The 24476-nt window shown below is 41.3% G+C and overlaps 1 protein-coding gene across 2 annotated transcripts in view; it reads right to left on the minus strand.

The window, feature by feature from the left end:
• Positions 1 to 24476, minus strand: part of usp24 (ubiquitin specific peptidase 24) — a 186044-nt gene that overhangs the window by 120824 nt on the left and 40744 nt on the right. For both annotated transcript variants that reach the window (XM_067990069.1, XM_067990068.1), the window contains exons 3-15: positions 24289 to 24356; positions 23753 to 23896; positions 22948 to 23070; positions 20650 to 20685; positions 16847 to 16912; positions 16183 to 16248; positions 15897 to 15971; positions 14979 to 15137; positions 12700 to 12814; positions 11046 to 11149; positions 10434 to 10541; positions 7255 to 7350; positions 4644 to 4805 (exon numbers count right to left, since the gene is read on the minus strand). In XM_067990069.1, the coding sequence (XP_067846170.1) occupies positions 4644 to 4805; positions 7255 to 7350; positions 10434 to 10541; positions 11046 to 11149; positions 12700 to 12814; positions 14979 to 15137; positions 15897 to 15971; positions 16183 to 16248; positions 16847 to 16912; positions 20650 to 20685; positions 22948 to 23070; positions 23753 to 23896; positions 24289 to 24356 (1322 nt within the window). The remainder of the gene's footprint in view (positions 1 to 4643; positions 4806 to 7254; positions 7351 to 10433; positions 10542 to 11045; positions 11150 to 12699; positions 12815 to 14978; positions 15138 to 15896; positions 15972 to 16182; positions 16249 to 16846; positions 16913 to 20649; positions 20686 to 22947; positions 23071 to 23752; positions 23897 to 24288; positions 24357 to 24476) is intronic.

Below are 24476 nucleotides of genomic sequence, written 5' to 3' on the forward strand. Positions count from 1 at the left end.
GTACTCGCAGGGCCTGTCCACAGGGGATGGCCTCTTTGACGTGGTTAGGGTGGAAGCTGGAAAAGTGGAGCATCGTGAGGTTGTCCGTGGGCTTGCGGTAGTGAGGTGCTGAGGTGCCCGTCTTTGATGGAGATTCGTGTGTCCAAGAAAGAAACCGATTCTGAGGAGTAGTCCATGGTGAGTTTGATGATGGGATGGAACTTGTTGATGTTATCGTGTAGTCTCTTCAGTGATTCTTCGCCGTGGGTCCATAGGAAGAAAATATCATCGATGTATCTGGTGTATAGCGTTGGTTGGAGGTCCTGTGCAGTGAAGAAGTCCTGCTCGAACTTGTGCATGAAAATGTTGGCGTATTGGGTTGCGAATTTGGTCCCCATGGCTGTTCCGTGTGTTTGGGTAAAGAACTGGTTGTCGAAGGTGAAGACATTGTGATCCAGGATGAAGCGGATGAGTTGTAGGATGGCGTCTGGAGATTGGCTGTTGTTGGTGTTGAGTACTGATGCTGTTGCAGCGATGCCGTCATCGTGGGGGATACTGGTGGAGTGCCGCGACGTTCACCGTGGTTAGAAGTGTTCCTAGTTCAACTGGTCTGTGGGTGCTGAGTTTTTGTAGGAAGTCTGTAGTGTCGCGACAGAAGCTGGGGGTTCCCTGTACGATGGGTTTCAGGATGCCCTCAACGTATCCAGAGAGGTTCTCACACAGGGTTCCGTTGCTTGATACGATAGGACGTCCGGGTGTGTTGGCTTTGTGTATCTTTGGGAGGCAGTAGAAGTCTCCCACACGGGGAGTACGTGGGATGAGAGCGCATAGGATGCTTTGAAGGTCTGGGTCGAAGGTCTTGATCAGTTTGTTGAGCTGGTGGGTGTGTTCTTTGGTCGGATCTGCGGGTAACCGCCTGTAGTGTTCCTGTCGTTGTCCTCCTCAGAAGACAAACACGGGACGCAACCAACAGAGTACCCTTCGTCGTCCAGTACTTCCCCGGAGCGGAGAAACTGCGCCATGTTCTCCGCAGCCTTCAACATGTCATCGATGACGACGAACACCTCGCTAAGGCCATCCCCACGCCTCCACTACTCGCCTTCAAACAGCCACCCAACCTCAAACAGACCATCGTTCGCAGCAAATTACCCAGCTTTCAGGAGAACTGCGTTCACGACACCACACAACCCTGCCACGGCAACCTCTGCAAGACATGCCAGATCATCGACACAGATACCACCATCACACGAGAGGACACCACCCACCAGGTACATGGTTCATACTCCTGTGACTCGGCCAACGTTGCCTACCTCATACGTTGCAGGAAAGGATGCCCCGGAGCATGGTACATTGGCGAGACCATGCAGACACTGCGACAACGGATGAACGGACACCGCACAACAATCGCCAGACAGGAGGGTTCCCTCCCAGTCGGGGAACACTTCAGCAGTCAAGGACATTCTGCCACCGATCTTTGGGTAAGCGTTCTCCAAGGCGGCCTTCGAGACACAAGACAACGCAAAATCGTCGAGCAGAAATTGATAGCCAAGTTCCTCACCCATGAGGACGGCCTCAACCGGGATCTTGGGTTCATGTCGCGCTACACGTAACCCCACCAGGGGAAAAAAAAGTTATCCGTTTTTAATACAACTGGTCATTCTCTCTCTTTCTCTTCCTTTCGGATGTTTCTCTCTCTCTCCCTATCTGTCTTTGGTTCTGGCCGTTTGTATATTCAGTTATCTGGGGTATCTAAGGTTTCTCTGTCTGAACACTATTCAATTCATTTGATGGCCTTGATAACGGGCAGTTGGAAAGATTATCTGTAATCACCAGGCATTGTTCTATGACTATATATGCGGTAATTTTCAATGAATCTCGACACTCACCTGACGAAGGAGAAAGCCTCCGAAAGCTTGTGATTTTCAAATAAAACTGTTGGACTATAACCTGGTGTTGTAAGATTCCTTACATTTGTACACCCCAGTCCATCACCAGCATCTCCACATCATTGGATCTTGTAGTAATGGATGGTCAAGAATGATTACAAGTTCAAAATGTGAAACATGAAAAAGCACATTCTCACTTTAAAAAAAAAACAACTTTACATACATAGAATTACATAGAATTTTACAGCCCAGAAACAGGCCATTCGGCCTGACTGGTCTATGCCAGTGTTTATGCTCCACACGCATATCCGCCCACCCTACATCATCTCACCCTATCAACATATCCTTCTAATGCTTTCTCCCTCATGTATTTATCTAGCTTCCCCTTACATCCATCTATGCTATTCACCTCAAACACTCCATGTCGTAGCAAGTTCCACATTCTTACCATTTTCTGGGTAAAAAAGTTTCTCCTGAATTCCTTATTGGATTTATTAGTGACTATCTTACATTTATGGCCCCTAGTTTTGGACTCGCCTACAAGTGGAAACATCGTCTCTATGTCTACCTTATCGAAATGTAATACGAGTGTAGAGTACTGATTGAGTATTTTAGAGCTTTGAGTTATAAAGCAGGACATCGCAAGAGACAGCTTAATGCCAGCAGAATCATGAATCCAACAGTACTTCAACTCCTTCAACCACTAAATCATGTCATGAGCTCAACCTTTTAAACGCAAAACAGAGTGTTACAGTACAGAAACAGGCCATCAAGCCTCTGCCAGTGTTTTTCTCCATATAAGGCACACAGTTTAAACTCACTCCCTTGCACATTCCCCAAACTCTTTAATATTCCTCTTTTCCAAGCAACTATTTCCCTTTTAAAATAAATTATGGGCTTTGCTTAAATTGTTTGTGGTAGAATATTACACATTCAAATATCCCTTTCATTTTTATTCTTAAATTAGTCTATCCCCTAATTGAGTTGCACATGGCAAGTCAAGTCCAAATGTAATCTTCAAGTGAGGATGTGTTAATGATGGGGTAACACAACCTCACTTGAAGATTACACTTGGACTTGACCCCTTACTGTCATTGTAATAAATTTCAGTTACTGAAGAAAATGGTATTTTGGAAAGTATTTTGAGAGAAATGTGGCTAGGTTGTGCAGAGTGACAAGTATCTACACAAAGTTACTCTGCATCTCTATTGCTTTCTAAAAATCTTACCAATAAAAGTATACCGACTTCCCTGTTCTTATATCCAAATGGATTACTTGAGAATTTTCTACAACTGCCCATCCTATGTCCTTTTGCACTTTCATAATCCTCATCACAATTTCCCACACCAATTTGCTGTCATCAATAAATTTCAAAACTGCTCCCTCAAATTCTAAAAAACCTAAATTGCTCTTGAATACTAGTAGATTTCCTGTGCCAATGCTCATGATGAATCAGAAGGGTTGTAACAATTGGGGATTCATGTCACGTAAGGCCATTGATTTACACTGACTAAGTCAAATTTCATTTAAAAAAAAAAAAATTCTGATTAGTACTTTGGGGATTGGATTTCACAACTCTGCAATACCGGAAGGTGGAGTGCAGTTCAGCTGCACTTAGGGGCAGCCTTGGGTTTTGGTAACAATGGGATACGGTCCTCGAGATTGACAGTATTACAGTGAGTCTTCTGGAGTTTTGCATCATGGGGGTCCTTTGTTCTGACATCACTTCGAAGTGGGAAATAGGGGGGGGGGGGCGGTGTTTAGCAGAAATGTGGAAGGCGAGTCTGAGGTTTGTAGAACTGACCCGGGGTGGGGGGGGGGGGGGGGGGGGGGGTGAAGAGAGGGAAAGTGATGCGGTTTGGCTCACAGGTGCATTCTTGGTTTTCTGTCAGCAGTGAGGGAAGTGGCAGGGGCTAGGCCTCACAGCATTGGCTGGGGGAGGGAGCAGAATGAGGAAAAACCCACGTCTCATCCTATACATTTAAATGTATTCGGTTTCAGCTCACACCCTGGCTTAGGGAGTCTTCACTTTTGATCTTTGTGGGTCACATAAGGGACCAACATATAGCATTTCAATCAATATTCCCATTAAGTTGTATATATTTCAAGTTGCTGATATCAACAGACTTGGCATTCTGATTTCGGATTTATGGACCAGTCAGGCAACAGTGCTAAAAACAGCCCATTTAAAACCTCCACGCCCACAACATTCAAACAGGCTAAATCAGCAAATAGGAAATAAGCACAAGTAATACTGGGTTGCCTGGATTCCCAGGGCCTGAGGGATGCAGGTGGCTTACAGGCCTTAGTTTGGATAGTCATGATGTGGAGATGCCGGTGATGGACTGGGGTTGACAATTGTAAACAATTTTACAACACCAAGTTATAGTCCAGCAATTTTATTTTAAATTCACAAGCTTTCGGAGGCTTCCTCCTTCGTCAGGTGAACGATGTGAAAAATTTTTCACATCGTTCACCTGACGAAGGAGGAAGCCTCCGAAAGCTTGTGAATTTAAAATAAAATTGCTGGACTATAACTTGGTGTTGTAAAATTGTTTACAATTAGTTTGGATACACAAAGGGATATGGGAACAGGGCAGGTACATGGGATTAAGATTACTGCACGTGTGGAGCACAGATGCCAACATGGACCGGTTGGGCCAAGCAACCTGTTTGTGTTGTAATTTCTATTTAATTCTCTCTAAATCTTCCCTAGCTCCTTTAAATGGAGTTTAAATAAACTCATCCAATGTATTATTTCTTCTAAAATCAACTTACCTTTTTAATGTCTTCTATACATTTGATGATGTAACTTCTCTTGATTTGCTCCTTTACTGCACATGCTTCACTAAGTATGGTGAGGTGTTCTTCCAGTGCCGGCTGGACCAAGTTAGTGGGTAGCGCTGGTAAATGGGCAAGCTCCCAAAGGACTTCCAGCACCTGTTTTGGTGGGGGGGGGGCAGCAAAGAGAAAATATAAAGAGAAAAAGTTTTGTGAACTAAGATAAACACCACCATAAATTCAAATTCAATCTCAAAATCACGTACTCATTTGCAAAGTTCTGACAGGTCCTGCCAAGTCTACTGATAAGAACAGTGCACTAATAGAATGCCCGGGAGGAAAACCAAGCTGAATCAGTCCTACAAGTCTACACCTTCACTGGGCTGACCAAAGAGTGACATTAATAGCTGTCTCAGGCAAGGCTATGGCATGGACCACACTCCCCTCTTCGCAGAAGCAGCAAGTGCAGCAGGTGAGAATATATTGTACTGTATCAGCAGCCCAGAGGTCGTGAGCTCAAATCCCACCATGGCAAGTTGTAAAATTGAATTCAGTAAAATCTGATGTGTGAGCTGGCACCAGAAAGACAGCTGCTGTATTGCCATAAAAACCCAACTGATTCACTAATGTTCTTCAGGGAAGTGTAACTGCCACCCCATTCTGATCTGGTTTACACGCAACTGCAGTCCCACCCTATGTGGTTAACTCAAAGCACTCGGGCCAACTAGGGATGGTCAATAAATGCTGCCTTGCTAGAATCATCCACATCCCAAGATCAAATAAAAAAAGAGCACCATTACAGTCAAATAGAACATAACCCTAAATCAAATAACCTCCCATTAAACAGTTACAATTACTTTGTTACGGCCACAGTGCTAAATAGTTCCCAAAAATATATCTGCCCTCTTGCCAGCACACAGATATTTCAAATTTTATTGCACAGATCAATTGAATCAATGTTCATATACTCAAACCACTCATCACTGGGTGTTCGTTGCATATCAAAAAAATTACATAACCCCAGCCATTGATTTTCTGTCCATTCATTTTAACAAGTAGAAAATTTATGCTTAGATGCTCAAGGGCAAGAAAAAAAAGATAGGAACCAGCTGATGATGGGGAAAGGAGTCAGTCTTGGCTCAGTAGCACTCTCGTCCGAGTCAGAAGGTCGTGGGTACAAGACCAACTCCAGAGGCTTGAGCACTTAATCCAGGCTGACACTTCAATGCAGTACTGAGGGAGTGCTGCACTGATGGAAGTGCCGCACTGTTGGAAGTGCCGTCTTTCAGATGAGACTTTAAACCAAGGACCCATCTGCCCTTTCAGTTGGACGTAAAAGATCCCATGACACTATTTGAAGAGCAGGGGAGTTTTCCTCATGCCCTGGCCAATATTTATCCCTCAACCAACAGCACAAAACAAAACAGATCATCTAGTCATTTATCTCATTGCTATATGTGGGACCTTGCTTGCACAAATTGGCTGCAGCATTTCCCTACATTACAACAGTGACTACACGCCGTAAGTACTTAATTGGCTGTATAGCACTTTGGAACACCCTGAGATCATGAAAGGCATAATATAAATGCAAGTCCTATCCTTTTCTTTTTGTTGAGGTGCTCAATGTGGGAGCACCTAGGGATGGGAGCCTGATGATTTTTTTTTGTAAGGGGCCAATGGCAATTTGGCTACAGTTCTCCTAAGCCCTCCTCCTCCAAAACAGTGTTAGACCCTGCTCCATCCTATAGTGTCAAATCCCAACAATTCTCAATGCTCCAAAACTCCCTTCAGAGAACTGCTGAACTGCAGGATCTCCCTCTTCGGACTTCCTCCTTCCCTCCACTCATGAATGCTGCAACCTCCTCTCAGTGCTCATAAGCCCCTAAACCATGCCTCTGAAATCTCATAACTGCCCAACTGCTCTCTGACCATGAGAACTCCCTCTGCAATGCCCCTAGATCGCAGGATCCTTTACTCAGCAATCCCAGATCCCAGTCCCTGCCCCAATATTCTTAAAACCTCCCTCTCCAGTGTTCCTGAAATCCTGAGAGCCTCCTCCCAGACCCTAGGTGCTCACCTTGCAATAGTGCTGGACCTGAGATTCCATCCCTGCACTGCTAGATCCCAAGGTCACTTTGAATGCGGATAAGTCAGTGTCCCTGGTAATGCTACTTTGCATAACACTGCTGTTCTTGTAAAACCTCTGACTTGTGAACACTACCATGGAAGGCCTAACATTATGCATAATATTTGCCAGAGCCTCATTATAACTGGCTTTAAGTTACAAATCATGCAGCTAAACCATGGAGGCCAAAAAGGAAGGAGAAAATTACATAAACTGCATTTCACCCTTAGACTGCTACCAACCTAAAGTCAGAACCGACAACTGGCAGAAACAATGTTACTACATGCACTTACTACAGAGTGGTAGAGCAGAGGTTCAAATGTGTGAATCCCACATACTGAGATTCCGCATTTCACTGCACAAAGGGGAAAGTAAGGACAATTATCCCAGGATACTGCACACTTGTAAACCAGTTGATCTACTGCATTATTTATCCTTCTTGGGTTTAGAATGACAAGTAAGGATTTTAAAGAAATTCCTTACCTTTCCTGTGGTATTCTCAGAACGAGCTTCCCGGCCAATTTTTCCTATAAGACTGAGCAGCTTTTGTCGGATTCGGTCACTCTCAATCTCCCAACTCTAAACAGGAATATTGAGTAAAAATGAATCAAAGATCCAAATAATGGAATTCTTCTATCTCTGATCAAACTGTTCTTTGCACATTCATGAAGAAATATTTCTGCAGTACCTTTTCACTGCATATATGTCACTAGCATATATTATAAGCATTGTGCAGTAGAATACACAGAAAGTACAATATCCCAGTCTAATAGAACCAAATCTGCAATGCAAAGTTGCGGTAACAAAACACCAGACATAAAAGACAAGGCTATGAAGATTGAAATGAATGTCATTTCATGTGGCCTCTTGACTCCCATGGTCTCTATCACAGACGAGACCATATCCTGCCACTTCCTTGTATCCCTCACCAGCCCCATCCCTCCCCCCACTCTCCTCCAACCCCACTTCCTTCTGCGTCCGCCTCTGGGAATAAAACCTCTCCATCAGTTGTACTTTCAAGCTACCAACAGCCGAGCATTTGGCCTATTATTTGCCACGATACTTCTGCAGCTGTCGATCTGATCAATCACACCTTGTCCTCCACCTTTGATGCCTTTGTCAATAGTAAAAAAAAAAATTCTCTCCCATCCTGGTCATTCCCCTGATTATTACCCCCATCTTTGCTCCTCAAGTCTAAGAGGTGCAGACTTAGCTATAACTGGAGCACAACTGGTTTAGCCATGCATCATCTGAACTGGCTGTTCCACATCACACGTTATTGGGCCTCACTCTCCTCTGCCAAAACCGCTCACTACTCCAGGATCAGCCATCTTCTTAAACACCTCTCCCCTGCCCTCTCCACCCTCATCTTCAACAAAGTGCAAAGAGCTCATGGGCTTCTTTATCACCAAGACTGAGACCAACTGTTCAGTTACCTGTTGCTTCCCTCCTTCCCCTTGCCCACCAAGCCAAACTTCCCCCAGGCTCCCTCCTGCCCTAGCCCTGAATCTCTGTCTTTCTCTAATTTATCTCCTATCTTACCTCATGCATTCTGCAAGCTCATCTTGTCCATGAGACCATCCTCCTGCTCCCTTGACCTCATTTCCACTAAACTGCTAATCACCCAATTCCCCTATGCTGGCTACACTGTAAAAAGCTCCTGCTCCCCACGTACTGTCACCTTACCCTCCCTTTCAAAACCGCCTTCATCATCCCCCCCTCTAAAAGCCCATCTTCGACCCCCCTGTACTTGCAAACTACTGCCTCATCTGCAACTGCCCTTTCTGCTCCAAAGTCCTTTGACGTGTTGTCACCTCCCAAATCCATGACCATCTTTCCCGTGAATCCATGTTTGAATCTCTCCAATCAAGTTTCCAGCCCTGCCACAGGATTGAAATGACCCTAATCCAAGTCACAAAGGACATCCTCTGTGACTGTGATCATGGTGCACTATCCGTCCTTGGCCTCTCTGCAGCCTTTGACCACACCCTCCTCTAATACCTTTGGGAAGAAATCAACACAACGTGGGTCTCCAATGTTTAATACAACAGAAAATTCAACTGTTATTTCTCCTGCACTCTATCCTATACAATGCATGCATGAGGTTGTACGTTTCAGATCCTAGGAAAAGCAGGACTGCTTATGGAAACTACTTGTGTTCATAGCAAAATGCAAAGAATGTTGGTGAAAGTTTGAATTGTAATGCATTGTTACATACATACAAACATATGAATTAAGAGCAAAGTAGGCCATCCGGCCCTTCGAGCCTGTTGTTATAATTCAAACTTTTCCCAGGAGTTTTGATAAAGTAAGTTGAGAAACACTATTTGTTGGTGACTTGGTAAGCGTAAGGCATACATTTATGAGCATCACTAAAAGAATGAAGTCTGGAGAATTATTTTTGCACAGGTCATTAGGACTACCAGAAACATTAATGGAACCAGAACCTATAATAGACTTTACAAGGAAAGTGGACAAATATTTGAAAGAGAAAATTAAAAGGGTATGGAGAAAGTGCAGAGAAATAAGACTAGGTAGATAGCACTTTCAGAGAGCTGGCACAGGAACGATGGGCCAAATGGCTGCCTTCTGTACTGTAAAATTGTATGAGTTTTATGTCAGGGACCTTCTGCAAATATTGAACCCACCCCCACTTAACTTCCAAAAGAGAGTGTCAACTACCCAAAGGAAAACAGTGCCATCATGACAGAAAATGTGTTTCATTAGTATACAGCAACAGAAATAGTGTACTAGCAAGTAATCAAAGATAAAATCAGAAATCCATGTCTTTCCTAAATTAGACTGGGATGGTTGAAGTTGATCTTCCCACTCCAAAGAAAAATGGACAGCATAAGTATGTAATTTTGCTAGAGCATTTTATATATATATATATATATATATATATATATATATATATATATGTTAATATGCCCTTGCAGAAAGAGCTCGGTGTCAATTTAAGTCAGTCTTCCTTTTTCAACCTCAAAGCACGTTTAACCTGATCCATGTTATGTAGAAGGATGCTTAGGTACATCGTATGCATTGGTTAAACTCTAATGTGTTTAGGGGCATCATTCATTAAACAGAATCACTTCCATTTTACTTATACACTGAAATTCAGCCAAATAGAATTTGACGAGAACACAAAAATGAAAGGGAATGTTACTACTACCAAACTTAAGTGCCAACAAATTTTCATCTCCAAATAAGTCAATTACTAAACTTTCTTTCTGAATCTGCTTGGTTATGATGCAATAAACCAGCATAAATTAAAACAAAGATGAATTTTTTGGGTGAAGGTAGGGAGGGTTAACCCAGTGGCATGGTGCCTTGTACCAAAGCACTGTACTGCTAAAGAATTAGGTGGTCATGTCCAACTTTCTTGCTCAACTCTTAGCAAACTAAATGGCGGATGGTGGAGGGGGGGGGGGGGGGGCGGAGATAAGCACAGTGCTAGGAAAGTTCGGTGCACATCCCTTTGTACAGCTCAGTAATTGTTTATCGAGTAGCATAAGCAGAATTCTGGGGCCAGAATTACTCATACATCATCTTAGTTTTGGAGAAGAGTAAAAGTAAAGATAACTAACGGCAAATCCATGTGATCTGTAATGTGTATACAATTTTTTTTTTAAAAACAGCACTGCAGCAAGCTGGTCACTTACTTTTTGTATCAAGATAAAGAGGTGGTTCAGTTGATCATAGTTGAACTTGGCAGCAGCAGCAGCAATGATGGTGTGAATATTTTCAATGACAGTTGAAGATTGCCCTGACTTAATACAAACCAAAGGTAATATGTTTTCAACAACCTGACCTGCAAGTTCTATTACATCTGTCCTAAACATAATACATTGGTCTCGTATAGTAATATATTCCACATCATCTCTCTGTCCCCATCCTTCACAAAAAAAACAATCTTTTACTATTAGTACATAAAAGAGGGCCTCTGAACTTACAACACAACCTCATACTGATATCACTTTAATTTAACTTACTACTGTTAGTGTAAACTCCCGCAACTAAGTCACATCTTCAGACAGCTTTTAACATCTCCAGTAAATAAATTTTAACAGTTTTATGTTTTTGTCAATCACATTAGTACACTAAATAGCAGTCCCACTGCATTCAACTCAGTGATGAAATGTAACATTCTCTGTACAATGCTTTCAAAATGTTTGAAAAAAGTTAGGTTAGGACCTATATCCACCAAAAACAAAACTTCCCCTTTCTTAAAACTGGTTGGAATAAGGTAAACCTTTGCCATCTCTAGTCAGTACCTGAATGCGCCAAATCTTGGTAAGTTCGTCCATAGAGAGTTTACTGCCCAGCAGTTCAATTATTCCCTTTATTCTATCACAGTACTGCGCTTGATCAATGTTTCCTGCAGAAGTTGAATAAAAACACAAGGTTTTCTGAATGTGGCACAGAAACTTAACTATGTCCAAATTAGCATACTCAAATAGATCCAATCCACAAGATAATTCAACACCCTCCCAAGCATAGCTATTCTCTTTAATCAGCATGGACAGGAACGTGTCAGTCCCATGCCTAGATATCTATCCAAATGCTGCAAATGCAACTCTTCATTAGAAGGTTCAATAAGTGGTATTACGAGAACTAAATGACACACACCGTGAGAACTTAATTACAATCCATCTTTTATTTTCATGATCATCGTTTCTAGCAATGGTACCATGATGCCTCTGATATATATATCCCCCTTTACCAGAGTGTTAGGTCATGCATTATTCTCTAGCCAGAAGTGTAAAGCTAGGTACAGCATGTCCATTTACAATTATTGTGGATGTAGTACCACAGTCACTAGAAAGATACAGAATTCATGGCCAGCAGTACAACTCCTCATAAGTAGGAGGGAAAACATTGCTGATGGATGCGTCTTTTAATTTCCTTTTTCTCTTGTGGGGGGTGGGGGTGATGGTGGTGGTGGACAGGAGGAAGAGAAAGAAGAGGAAAGGACTTTGTCACTTCCTGCTGAGACTGGAAAACTTAATATGTTTAGGCATTGTAGAAACAATCTCACTCTGTGGTATGAAACACTTATCCATCACACTCTCCATCTCAGTGCAGCAGTAAGTTATACAGGCCAGAAGTTTCCATGTTTGATTGTAAATCTACACTGAATTTGCTGATATCAGCTGGGGGATCAGCAGAGGACACCATCAGCCCCAACTACAGGGTGGGGGGGGGGGGGGTTGGTGGTGGTGGTGGTGGAGAGGAGGAAAGAGAAAATCAGTTTGGGTTCCCACTCCAGATTGCTATCCAGTCCCGCTGGAAAACACACATGCATGGACATTAGGTGAGAATTAGATTGGGCTTGGCTGTGATTCCTTCCATGATTAAATAGCCTGCCAACAGTCACCAACATGGCTGCCAGCTCCTATGGAACTATACCTCAGTAAGACTTCTGGATGGGTGGGGAGGAGGGATAGGGAAGAAAATAAGGAAAAAATATAAATATAAAATCAGCCTAACTTTTTACCCGCATATAGAAGTGTCCAATTGTACAGTTTTAAATTAACTTATCATAGTAATGACAACCAAAAGTCTGTGTTTTTGAAAACTTTTACAGTTAACCGTATTAAGGTTTCTGAGTCTTTCAAAGTCTCAGGCTCTAGATAATTAGAGTTAATTTTACAAAATACAAAGACCAATTTTAAATTTCTAACATTTAGATTCGATACTTTGAATTGCAATGATAATTTGCAGCCCATGCCCAATTCAGACATGCATGCATGTGTATAAATCCAAAAGTCACAAACTAAAACATTTTTTTTAAAAAAAGGGTAAATAGTAAATCCTCCTCCATGATGGTCTCAATACTGATAGTTGTCACACCAGTTGGTGCAGTGCCTGAAGGTTGAGAAACTCTAAATTACACATTGTTACAATATCCTGTCAAATCTACTGTACCTTCAAGTGCTATTGACAGTACGGAATTTTCCACTAGCCAGTCTAATAACCGGTCTGTATCAATTGCATTTTTCACAGATTTTGATAAGGTACTGTCTTCAATCAGTTTTGTAACCTGAGGAATAAGATGGAAATATTTTGGTTATTTCTGAATGAACTTCTCTCCAAACAACTTTTGCTTTCCTTTTGAAAGTTGGGGGGGGGGGGCGGGGTGGGGGGGGGGGGGGGGAGAGAAGAGGAGAAATTAATCTGTGCTAAAGGATGCAGACAAAATACACAAGTACATTATTCTGTTATTCAATGCACATTACACTGCTTGAATTCAGATTTGTTAACACTAATCTAAATAAAATCTGATGGGTGTAAACTGCCACTGATACTTTGAGTATTAATCCTGTAAATTCCCACTGGTGAGATTAGGAGGAAAGAAATGTTGATGCCATAAAATGAAATTAGAACATAGAAAACAAAAGGAATGAGAAGACAACTTAGCCAATTCAACTCACTTTTTTAAAAATCCTCTTTCAGATGTACACTGACTTATTTACACCTCAATTGACACAAGCCCAAATCCCTCTTCTGTCTACAAACTATGTCCATTTTATTTTTGGACACTTTACTATACTGACAGCCTAGTCCTAAGTGGCCAAATTGTTAGTGAAATTATTCGAATATGGCTTATGGCTTCCCTATAATTTTAACACAGTTCTCAATCCTGATTTTGTGTAAACACCTCTCCATATCAACTCCATTCACTTTCTTCTCTTGCTTGTGCAACCTTCTGGTAGACTGCGTATATTTAATTATTAATGATGTCTGGGCACAAATTGTGTTTACAGGAAAACTTCTACTCTGCCAACCATCTCTGAACAGAAACATTAACGTGACGCTACAAACAGAATATTGTTTGTTATTTCAGAGCCAAACAGAATGTTGCTGAATTCCAATAATCACTGTCACAGAACCTGTTCATTTGTCACCACCTGCTTTCTACAGCTTAACCAATTTGCAAATCAGCTATCTACTTCACCATTAAGTCCATGATATATTTTCATTAATTAAGGTACTAGGTCTGAAGTTTTATAATAGGTTATAAGTACAGTATATCCACTGGATAACCTTCACCCACTAATTCAATTACCTTGTCAAAGAACAACAGTAAACTGAAGATATGACTTGTCTCTAAAATCATGCCAACTTTATCATGTGGCAAAGTATCAATTTACAATATGCTGAACCAGTAGGGGCACAAGTGGCTGTTGTCAGCACATAGAATGCAACTGCATAAGAGAACCTTCTTTTAGTGGCAGTAGTTCAACATGTGCCATAATCATTGATGGTCAGTAGTTCACACCTTCAGAACCTCAAGTAATCCTAACCTCTGATAGTCAAAACTATCACAGTAGGTACAGCACAACAACAATTTTCATTTATATAGTGCCTTTAATGTCATAAAAAGTCCCAAGGTGCTTCACAGGAGCATTATCAAACATAACTTGACACCGAGCCACATAAGGAGGTATTAGGACAGGTGACCAAAAGCTTGATCAAAGAAGTAGGTTTTAAGCAGCGTCTTAAAGGAGAGAGGTGGAGAGATGGAGAGGTTTAAGGAGGGAATTCCAGAGCTTAAGGCCTAGGCAGCTAATGGCACAGCCGCCAATGGTGGAGCGGTTAAAATCGGGGACGCGCAAGAGGCAAGAATTGGAGGCCGCAGAGATCTCGGAGGGTTGTAGGGCTGGAGGAGGTTACAGAGATAGGGAGGGGCAAGGCCGTGGAGGGGTTTTGAAAACAAGGATGAGAATTTTAAAGTCTAGGTGCTCCTGGACCGGGAGCCAATATAGGTCAGCGAGCAAAGGGGTGATGGGAGAACGGGGCTTGGTGCGAATTAGGATTGGGGCATAAGAGTTTTGGATGAGCTCAAGTTTATGGAGGGTGGAAGATGGGAGATCAGCCAGGAGAGCATTGGAATAGTCCAGTCTAGAAGTAACAAAAGCATGGATGAGGGTTTCAGCAGATGAGCTGAGGCAGGGGCAGAGATGGGCAATGTTACGGAGGTGGAAGTAGGTGGTCACAGGAGGCGGCCATTCGGCCCATTATGCCTGTGCCGGCTCTTTGAAAGAACTATCCAATTAGTCCCATTCCCCTGCTCTTTCCCCATAGTCCTGAAAATTTTACCCTTCAAGTATTTATCTAATTCCCTTTTGGAAGTTACTATTAATCTATAAACTATAAATCCTTAGAGAAAAAAAATTAATTTACATTTTGAAAAACTAGCTTACCTCTTTCAATGAATTCATTTTTGCACTGAAGTGGGGCGTTTTCAACATACGCAGGAGGATATCCAAACGGAGGTCATCTACTACTGTTACTAACTCTGGCTGAAACCGCATGCATAACAATTTGATGGCAGAGAGAAGCTCTGGAATAGTCACCAGCCTCTGAATTGAACAGGAGACAGGAATTTAAAACTAGAATTTTGCAATTTTCAATACAAGGACTAAAAATGGAGTATGCTTTAACTTGCAAGTAACTTAAGACAAAGTAAAAGCATGCCCTCCATATTCCTCTCTGCACTTTGGGCACAGTACCTTTACTGCAGTCAAACCACTCTCAGGAACACTGGCAATAATAGTTCGCCTACAAGTTAGCCTGTAGAAAGCACTGCCTTGGGGAATTGAGCTAGATTGCAGGTGGGCAGGAAGATGCAACCTCAGTGCCCTCAGAACAGTTTCAGGATGAGGAGTATAGCTGAGATTCACAAACAGTTCTAGTAATTTAAGAAGATTTTTAAACACTAGCAATTTTACTGTTTTATTTTCTGTTACCATCAAGCGCTGACTCTGATGGAACTGAGTTGACCTATTGGGCAAAGGCGAGCAAGTTAGTTTATTTTGGGGTTAAAAAATTACTTGATTGCAGCAACTGCCCCATGAAGTCAATGCAAACAGCATACGGTAGCATGCTAACCTTTGACAGAAACACATCAAAAATGGAGAATGATCATACAATGCAGGAATGCTCATGATTCTCCGCACTGTCGTCTGTGCATAGTCCTAATATGTGGGGAATGTATAAAGAAATTCAAGAGCCAAATTCTAGATTTTATTTTTACATCTTAAAAAGGAGATTCTAGTAAGACTGAGGAGATAGAACATTTGTTTTAATGACAGCAACTCAGAAAAATCTAATGAAGTTACCTTGTCTTTCAGATCTTTTTCTTCTAAACTTTGTACATATCGAATCATTTTATCAATGACAGGGTCCAGCATTGGCTGCAAAAGAAAAAATAACCCAAAAATGATTTTACATTTTATTTCAAGTCCACAACATCCACTTTGGAACAAACATTATGGTCCCAAAAATAGTTTTATACAATTAGCTTGGTGAAAAGCTGGATGTAGTCTCCATTGTGCTCACGGGCAGTGGGTTAATTTCTATTTTAGAAATAACTCTATTCTACTGCCGACTGTCAGTATTGCTTACCTGTACAACTGTGGGATTTAGATATTCAGCACATACACCCAAAGGCTGCACCAATGCAGACACAGCCTGAAACAAAAATACAATAAAGGTTTAAAGCAGAAGTAGGTCCTATAGTAACCAACCGGATTTACGCAATGCAATTAGTTTTGTAGTTTCCATCGTCATAGCAAGAATTATTAGAGTAATGGGAAGTTAAAAATGACAAAAATGTCAATAAAATGTTTTCCCGTTCAGATAACATTATGCAATTGAAGTTTTTAAGATTTAGCAACTGTGGCACAGTGGTACACCAGGTTACTTAACAAAATATGGTGCAGTACAGAGTGATGGAATGTATGCTTGCATCCATGGTCACCACCCACCAAGTCACTGAGCTCAGTTGTGCTGCGTAAAAAAGTCCTAAGCACAGGGCTTCTCAAGGGGCTGGTTTAAAAGCAGCAATGGTCTATGTGCAGATCACCCATCCACTTGCTTGTAGATGGTACAGTATTGCAAAAGGAGAACCATCAAAATAGTCAATCAATCATAACCCCTTCTTGTGGTAGCCACCTGTCATTTAAAAGATTACCACTACAAACTGTATTTAAAATATACAAGTTTAAAAAACATTCCCAAATTATCTAGAAAGAGCTTTCATTACACCGCTTCGAAAGTATTTACTTACTGCAGTTTCTATATCCTCTGCGCCAAGCTTCATCTGGATTGCTGAAAACCCACCCATTTCTCCAAACTAGAAAATAAAATATAATTCAACAACTAAATTGGTGGATAATTGATTCCATTTTTTTCAGAACACAAATGCATTAAAAATGTTAAAACAGAGTAGAGCTCAGATGGAGAACAATTTCTCTAATTCTCCTACCAAACAAATTAACCAACCCCAACACTGTACTGAAGCGCTGTCTGGGAGTAATTTACACAGCTGTTACGCACTGAATGAGTTGGACATGCACAGACCAAGCTTTTCTGTTGGATGTTTTACCGGTGTTTATACTTTCTGTTACCACTGCCATTAAGGTTGAAGTTTTTCTATGCAGCTCCATGCCACATGACAAAAGGAAACATTTTACAAAAGGTACGACCCTGGAGTATAGTTTATAATGTGGTAAAGGGGAAGAGAGCAAGAAAACAAAGGGTTTTACTGAGAAGCTGGTTCTGGTAAGACTACTCTGAGTACTCAAACCTCCTTCTCTGTCTGGAACCAGCCTGAGGATAGGAAAACTACTGTCTGGGCCATTTGATGCTGGTACATATGGCAGTAAGGCTCTGTGACGGATCTAGTCAAGATTTCCCTAAAAACCTCTTTGAAACCTAGTTTTCCAACAGTTATGAGTACTGGATCAACTGTACTAATTGTTACGTTCTGATAAACAGATGCTGAAACCTCAAGGAGGCTGTCAAATACAAACAGGCATTTGGTAAAGATACCAGGTGTTAACTCAAGTACATAGAGGAGATAACTCAATGCCAATCACTGCTAACATTTCTAACGTACAGTGCTGGTAGAGTGAATGATGAATTTTTCAACAAAGCTTTGTGCTTCAATACTGGCGTGGATCCACAGTGAGGACTGAGGCAGACCGATGACTTACAACCAGAAATACAATGCTGGATAGTTGCCCAGTAACTGAGTGTTGTTAATAGGAATTTAGCAATGGCCATTTGAAATTTTCATACTATCGCCACATTCAATAGTACAATTAGATTACAGGTTTTGTTTTTGGATTGTGTCTGGAGAAATCATTTCGAGCTATACAACACGAGGGTGAAATACTGCTCGTTATTTAGTATGACCATTTTAAAAAGCGTAAATTAAGAGCATCACATCGTATTTGCACAAAGCATTTTAGCATACGTGCAATTTTTTCTGAGGCATCTGAGAGCTAATATGAGCCAAGTGCCAACAATGAATTAGCAGAACTAGAATGAACAGATTTAGTGACACTAAGTTTAGTTATCTGCTAGGGCCTAGGTGCTGGTTGAAAGCCCATTCATCCAGTCACAGCTGGTACCATGTCAATTCCACTGATTTATGTGATGGTTCTCTGAGCTCACTCCAGTTGCTTTTCCAATAACAAAGTCAGTCCTGCAAAACCCAGAGAGCAAATCTCAAATAGGAACTTCAGGTACAAGATCATCCATTGCTGAAAATGCTTACTAATATTTTGAGTAGGACTTGAAACCTATTATGAAGACCTTCATCTCTATCTGAGTAAGGACTAAATCTCTAATAATTTTAACTGGCCACATCTATTGTAGTTCGAAGTAGCCCAATAGCCAATCATGAAACAAATTGCTTATTTGAGAACTGCTAGTTAATCCTTGTAATACATACAAAGTAATGTTTTGGGTGAGAGAAGACCATTGGTTCAGCCAGCCCACCCTTTCAAACCATCCATGTTTCTTTACCACAATTTTAGATATAATAGCCCTGTATTCACTTTCCTAATAGGAATTCATTGTTATAAAACTTGCTGTGGCTTCCTGTTCCACTATCCCTGCTGGCAATCCGTTCAACAGGTCTATCACCCACTTACTAAGAAAATGTTGCTTAAATTTTCTATTCTCTTGTGATACCTTTAACTTTAAAACATGTCCCCTAATTCCCAAATTCTGTGCCTGAAAAAACACCTCTTCTGAATTCAAATTCTCCACATCCATTAAAATCTTCTAACACCTCTATCAAGTTCTCCCTCATCTTCCCCTTCTCTAGAGGGTAAATTTCTCATGTGGACAATCTTTCCTCATAACTGTCCTTTTAGTTCAGGGTTCAACCTAGTAACCTTCAGCTGGACTCCCTCTTTTAATTATAAATCTTTTGTGTAATATGGAGACCAAAACCGACAAGAGTATTCCAGATGTGTCTCATCAAAGCGAGATGCAATTTCAACACATCTCATTAGACTTACAAGCCAAACCCCTAACTATACATCCCAGCATTTTATTTTCTTTACCACCTTCAAACACCAAGCTGACCGTTTTAACAACCTACCCACCAAAATGCTCAGATCTATTTCCTGGTCTGTTATCTCAAGCACATTGCCATTTAATATGTAATCCACATTCTTGTTTCTTCTGCCTAATCTTATGACTTTACACTTATCTATGCTGATGTCGTCTGCCACCCCTCTGACCTTATTTGCCCAGATCTCTCTCTATTATTGCATATTGATTGGTATCTTAGGCTACTGCATCCAATTTGGTGTCATCTGCAAATATACCTTGGGCAATATTCTGCCCTCTAAGTCAATTATAAACATTTTTAAAATTGGCCCGAACTGAATCCTGTGGGACTCTTCTGGTAACTAGTTTCCATTCTGACGTCTCCCCCAAGCACCACTACCCTTGGTTGTCTACCTTCCAGCCACTCAACAATCTAATGCAATAGTTTTCCATCTATCCCATAGATTTTGTGAATTAGTCTATTATATAGGACAATGCCTGCCTTGCTCTTTTCCACCAGATCTGTAATCTCCTGAAAGAAATCCAATAAACTGGTCAAGATACAAACTGTCCTTTCTGAACCCAAGCTGATTGTCTTCAATCACATTTGTCCTTCCAGATGATCCCTTCTATCATCCCTCGAAGTTTCAAACACATTTTCCACAATCAAAGCAAGGCTAACAGCTCTGTAATTTGAAGTTATATTCCTTTTTAAAAATGGCGGTCAGGTATGCTATTTTCCAATCCATTGGAATGTTACCCTATCCGAATGAGCTTTGAAAGCTATTGGTGAGGGGATCTACAATTTCCTCAGCCAACTCTATTAGCGCCCTTGAAAGAACATTTTCAGAGCTTGGAACCTTCTTTACCTTCAGCTTCCTAAAGCTTTGTACTATTGCAGGGCTATGGGGAAAAGAGCAGGGGAGTGGAACTAATTGGATAGCTCTTTCAAAGAGTCGGCACAGGCACGATGGGCCGAATGGCCTCCTTCTGCACTGCATGATTCTATTCCTTCACTTGTGAAACTAAAAGGTTTATGGTCTCTTCTGTGAAGTCTTTCGTCAAAAGCAGACAAAACCACAATTCAGGAATTCTGCCACATCCCTCTCCTCAGACACCACCTTCTCACTGCCACTGGCAAGTAGTCCAATGTTCCTTCTGCACCCTTCCCTTCCAACCGATATACTTAAAGAATACTTTGTAACTGTACATTACATTTTCCGCTATATTCCTCACACATTTCCTCTTTGTCTCTCATCAGTTTGTTGGCCTGTCACAGTTTGATATCATAGTTCTCCCTGTCCAGTTCCTTCCCTGTACATGTCAGAATTTTTTTTTACACCCTTTCGCCCTGATGCCTTCCATGACCTCCCTTTTCATCTACTGCAGTAATTATTATACAAGAATAAACAATGCAATATGAATACCAGGTTATTTATTACACTAGTACTTTAGGTTCTTCTGCAACCTGACAAGTATATGAAACATGTGAGGTGGGCGGGATAGAGAGAATGGAATGCCTACCCGATTAACCAGATCTATGAGCCATCCATGAGGTTCCTGTAAAACAAAGTGATGAAAGCAAGCAAAGAGATCTTTGTCAACTATTATAATCAGAGAAATCCAAGCTATGAATGGTATAATAATATTACCGAACAATGTCATTGAATTCAGGGCTAGCCAGCTAGAAAATAAATATGGCTTCATGGGCTACTAAATAAACTCTGCTGTTATCATATCATATATACCTAATTTCAAAAGCCTTCCCCTCTAGGTAATCATCCAATTAGTGAACTCGATCAAGTCATTTTTTTTTTTAAGTTATGGCATTTCTGTTTGGCACAAAGGGATTAAAGGCAAGGTGGAAAATGTAGAATACAGAAACACATTCCACCAAGTGACGCCAGAAAGAATTAACCTACAAGCCACAAGCAGTGGTGGGGTTCAAACCATATCTCACAATCCCTCTGAATTCAGAGGTGCAGTATGGGGGAGGCACCAGATGAGTAAAGTTTCACACATCATGCGCCACCGGACAAGCAGAATAAGCAGCAACTTTTCTGATGGTTCTAGATTAGCTAAGGAACAATAAAATGCATTCTAAGACCCAGCCAGTCACCCTTTTGTTTTGGATCATCTAATGCTTTTGAGAGCAATCTACCTAGATGGGCAGATGTCCTCGGTTGTAACTACATCAATGCTAAAGATTTGTGAGCATCAATTATGATATGCTTTCTTTCAAGGGAACAAATATTCAGCACTGAGTAAAGTGATCTGATACAAGTGAAACTCAGATACACAATTCTCTGAAGGAATTCTGAATCCTGTCTTAGGACTGCCCTAAATGTGTTTGCCAAACTAAATAAGCTAGATCTAACACCAGAGGCACATTGTTCAATAATCCCATGAGTGGAAGTAAGTGTATGGACAAAAGAATAAACAGAGTTGGGATTCCAAAGAACATTTGTCAATAACAGCCACATAACAACTTGCATTTATATAGCACATTTAATGTAGTAAAATGTCCCAAGGCGCTTCACAGGAGCGATTTTCAAACAAAATTTGACACCGAGCCAAACAAGGAGATATTAGGACAAGTGACCAAAGGCTTAGTCAAAGATCGGTTTAAGAAGCATCTTAAAAGGAGAGAGAAGTAGAGAGGCAGAAAGGTTTAGGGAGGGAATTCCAGAGCTTAGGGCCTAGGCAGCTGAATGCACAGCCGCCAATGGTAGAGCGATTAAAATCAGGGATGTGCAAGAGGCGAGAATAGAAGGAGTGCAGAGATATTAGAGGGTTGTAGGGCCGGAGGAGGTTACCGAGATAGGGAGGGGCGAGGCCATGGAGGGATTTGAAAACAAGGATGAGAATTTTAAAATCGAGGCATTCCCGGACCGGGAGCCAATGTAGGTCAGCGAGCATAGGGGTAGTGGGTGAGCGGGGCTTGGTGCGAGTTAGGATACGGGCACCAGAGTTTTGGATGAGCTCAAGTTCATGGAGGGTGGAAGATGGGAGGCCAGCCAGGACAGCATTGGAATAGTTAAGTCCAGAGGTAACAAAGGCATGGATGAGGGTTTCAGCAGATGAGCTGAGGCGGGGCAGAGACAGGCGACGTTACGGAGGTAGGTCTTGGTGATGGAGCTGATGTATGGTTGGAAGCTCATCTCACGGTTAAATAGGATGCTGAGGTTGCAAACAGTCTGGTTCAGCCTCAGACATGGCCGGGGAGACTGATTGAATCGGTGGCTAGGGAATGGAGTTTGCAGCCGCCCCTAGATAAGACATATGTCTACTTTTTGTGCTTTATGTTCCCACAGTTTTCGAAGAATTGAGAAATCCTAAAGGAGACCTGGGTTGAAAGCAGGAAGCAGGAAGGTACGGCAGTTATCACTCTTTACCCCCACATACAGAAGAACATGGGAAGGGTAATTCACACAAGAGATGGAAGTCTCTACTACACACATTCTGTCCTGCCCATGCCTTCAATTCCATTGGGCAAGAGTCCTAGAAGTCAAAAGAATCATGCCAGGGACTGGCAGTCCATAAGAACTCAACTCTGGTCTCGCTTGGTCAACTGCCTATGGACACAAGAATTCCTGCAATTCATTGTAAGGACAAAGTAGTATCACGACTGAGCTGCTGATATATATCCACAAATATCAACTTCAAGAATAGTCTGAAGTTTGACTAGTCATTTCCACATTTTGTATTTGCTTCAATACTGCTGTTGAATTGCATTCTATTCTGTACCATACAGTTCCAAATTAGAGCTCATGTCCAAGTATAGACATACATTTACCTCCTCACCAACATTATCCAACCCACCTTCTGTAAATTGGCCGGTGGCGAGATGGCATACATTTTGCCATCTCCAAAAACATCTGCCCAATTCCTCTGGCAAACTTTCATTCGGTTCTTGAAATGGTATTCATTGCCTGGATTGAAAGCCTGGAATCCAAACATCATGCAAAATATGAACAAAAAACACCTCAAAATTCAACGCTCCTATTTATGTTCTTATGACAGGCTCTCACCTATATTCCTTTGCATCTGACTGAAAAGTGGTACATCATTGAGGGTGTAACCTAACTCAGATTTTCCTTCTACATAGTGAAACACCAAGTTTGTGTTGCACAGTCCTTGTAATGACACCAGAAAGGACATATAATTCAGATCCTCAAAATTTATCAGATAGCAATTAAATATCACATTCTGTTGATGTCTGAACTTTAAAGGAATTGTCAATGAAGATGAAGGGAAATGCCTTCAATGTACTCCTCCTGGAAAGCTAAAAACAAACTCAATTGATTAATAGTTCTAATTAACTAAAAAGTTCTGATGACCGTAAAAGTACTTTTACTTATGTTTTATCCTCAGTGAAACTCAGAAGTCAAAGTGAAGAGCAATCCAGTTCTTACCAGAAATTACTAATGTCACTGGGTTTTAATTCACAGGCAACAATAGGTGGCCCAGCAAATACAAGTGATAGGTAAATTACATTGGTGGCACCATTCATTATATCAGAGGTTTTTAAGCTTCATTCAGTAGAAACTAAGCCAAATTCCATTCCCAGAACTAGAACATAACACTAGATATCATATGGCTAAAGATGCTACAGTTGTCTACATACCATGGTGAGTACTCCCATTAGGCCGACAGGAATTGGGTCCTGTTTGACTCGCTCTGCAACCAGATCCACTAAAAGCATCACCATGTTGTAGATTCCCTCATGGATTTCAGTACCCCATTTATGAACAGCATTTGATGTTAGTAACTATAAAAAAGACCAAGCAAGAATGAATCAGCAACTAATTTATTTGCATTCCCTGGACGTTTAGATGTTGAGTGCGATAAAATGTTGAGTGACAGTCAAGTAATACATTAAGGAGTCTATAATCCAATCTCAACAGCTGAAATAATGATTTACTGATTAAGTTCAAGACTTTCATGCAGTTGACCACAATTTTCTCTGGTTTCAGATCATTGAAAGTAACACATCCTAGACTCATAGCACACAAATATGTTGCACCACCAGGTCTGCTTTCCCTCTAAGCCTGAAAACACTCCTACAAAGTATTTGAAAAATATAAAACAGACTTTAAGTTTGAATGCTGATACAATTTTACTTTATGCTGATTATCTGAATATGTAAGTTGTTTCCGTTACCTTTTTAAAAGCTTCTGGCATACATCGGTCTGTAAATCGTTTGCAATTTTCATCAGCATCAGCAAGACCTGCAGTGATCAGACACAGATGTCAAAAAGAGGTGGAGAGAACAAAAACCTCTAGTAGCCACATAAATGGTCTCTATAACAGGAATAAATATGGAGAATTCTCACCTACCTGATGGCTTT

Source organism: Heptranchias perlo, chromosome 9 (genome assembly GCF_035084215.1).
Source record: "Heptranchias perlo isolate sHepPer1 chromosome 9, sHepPer1.hap1, whole genome shotgun sequence".
Taxonomy (NCBI): Eukaryota; Metazoa; Chordata; class Chondrichthyes; order Hexanchiformes; family Hexanchidae; genus Heptranchias; species Heptranchias perlo.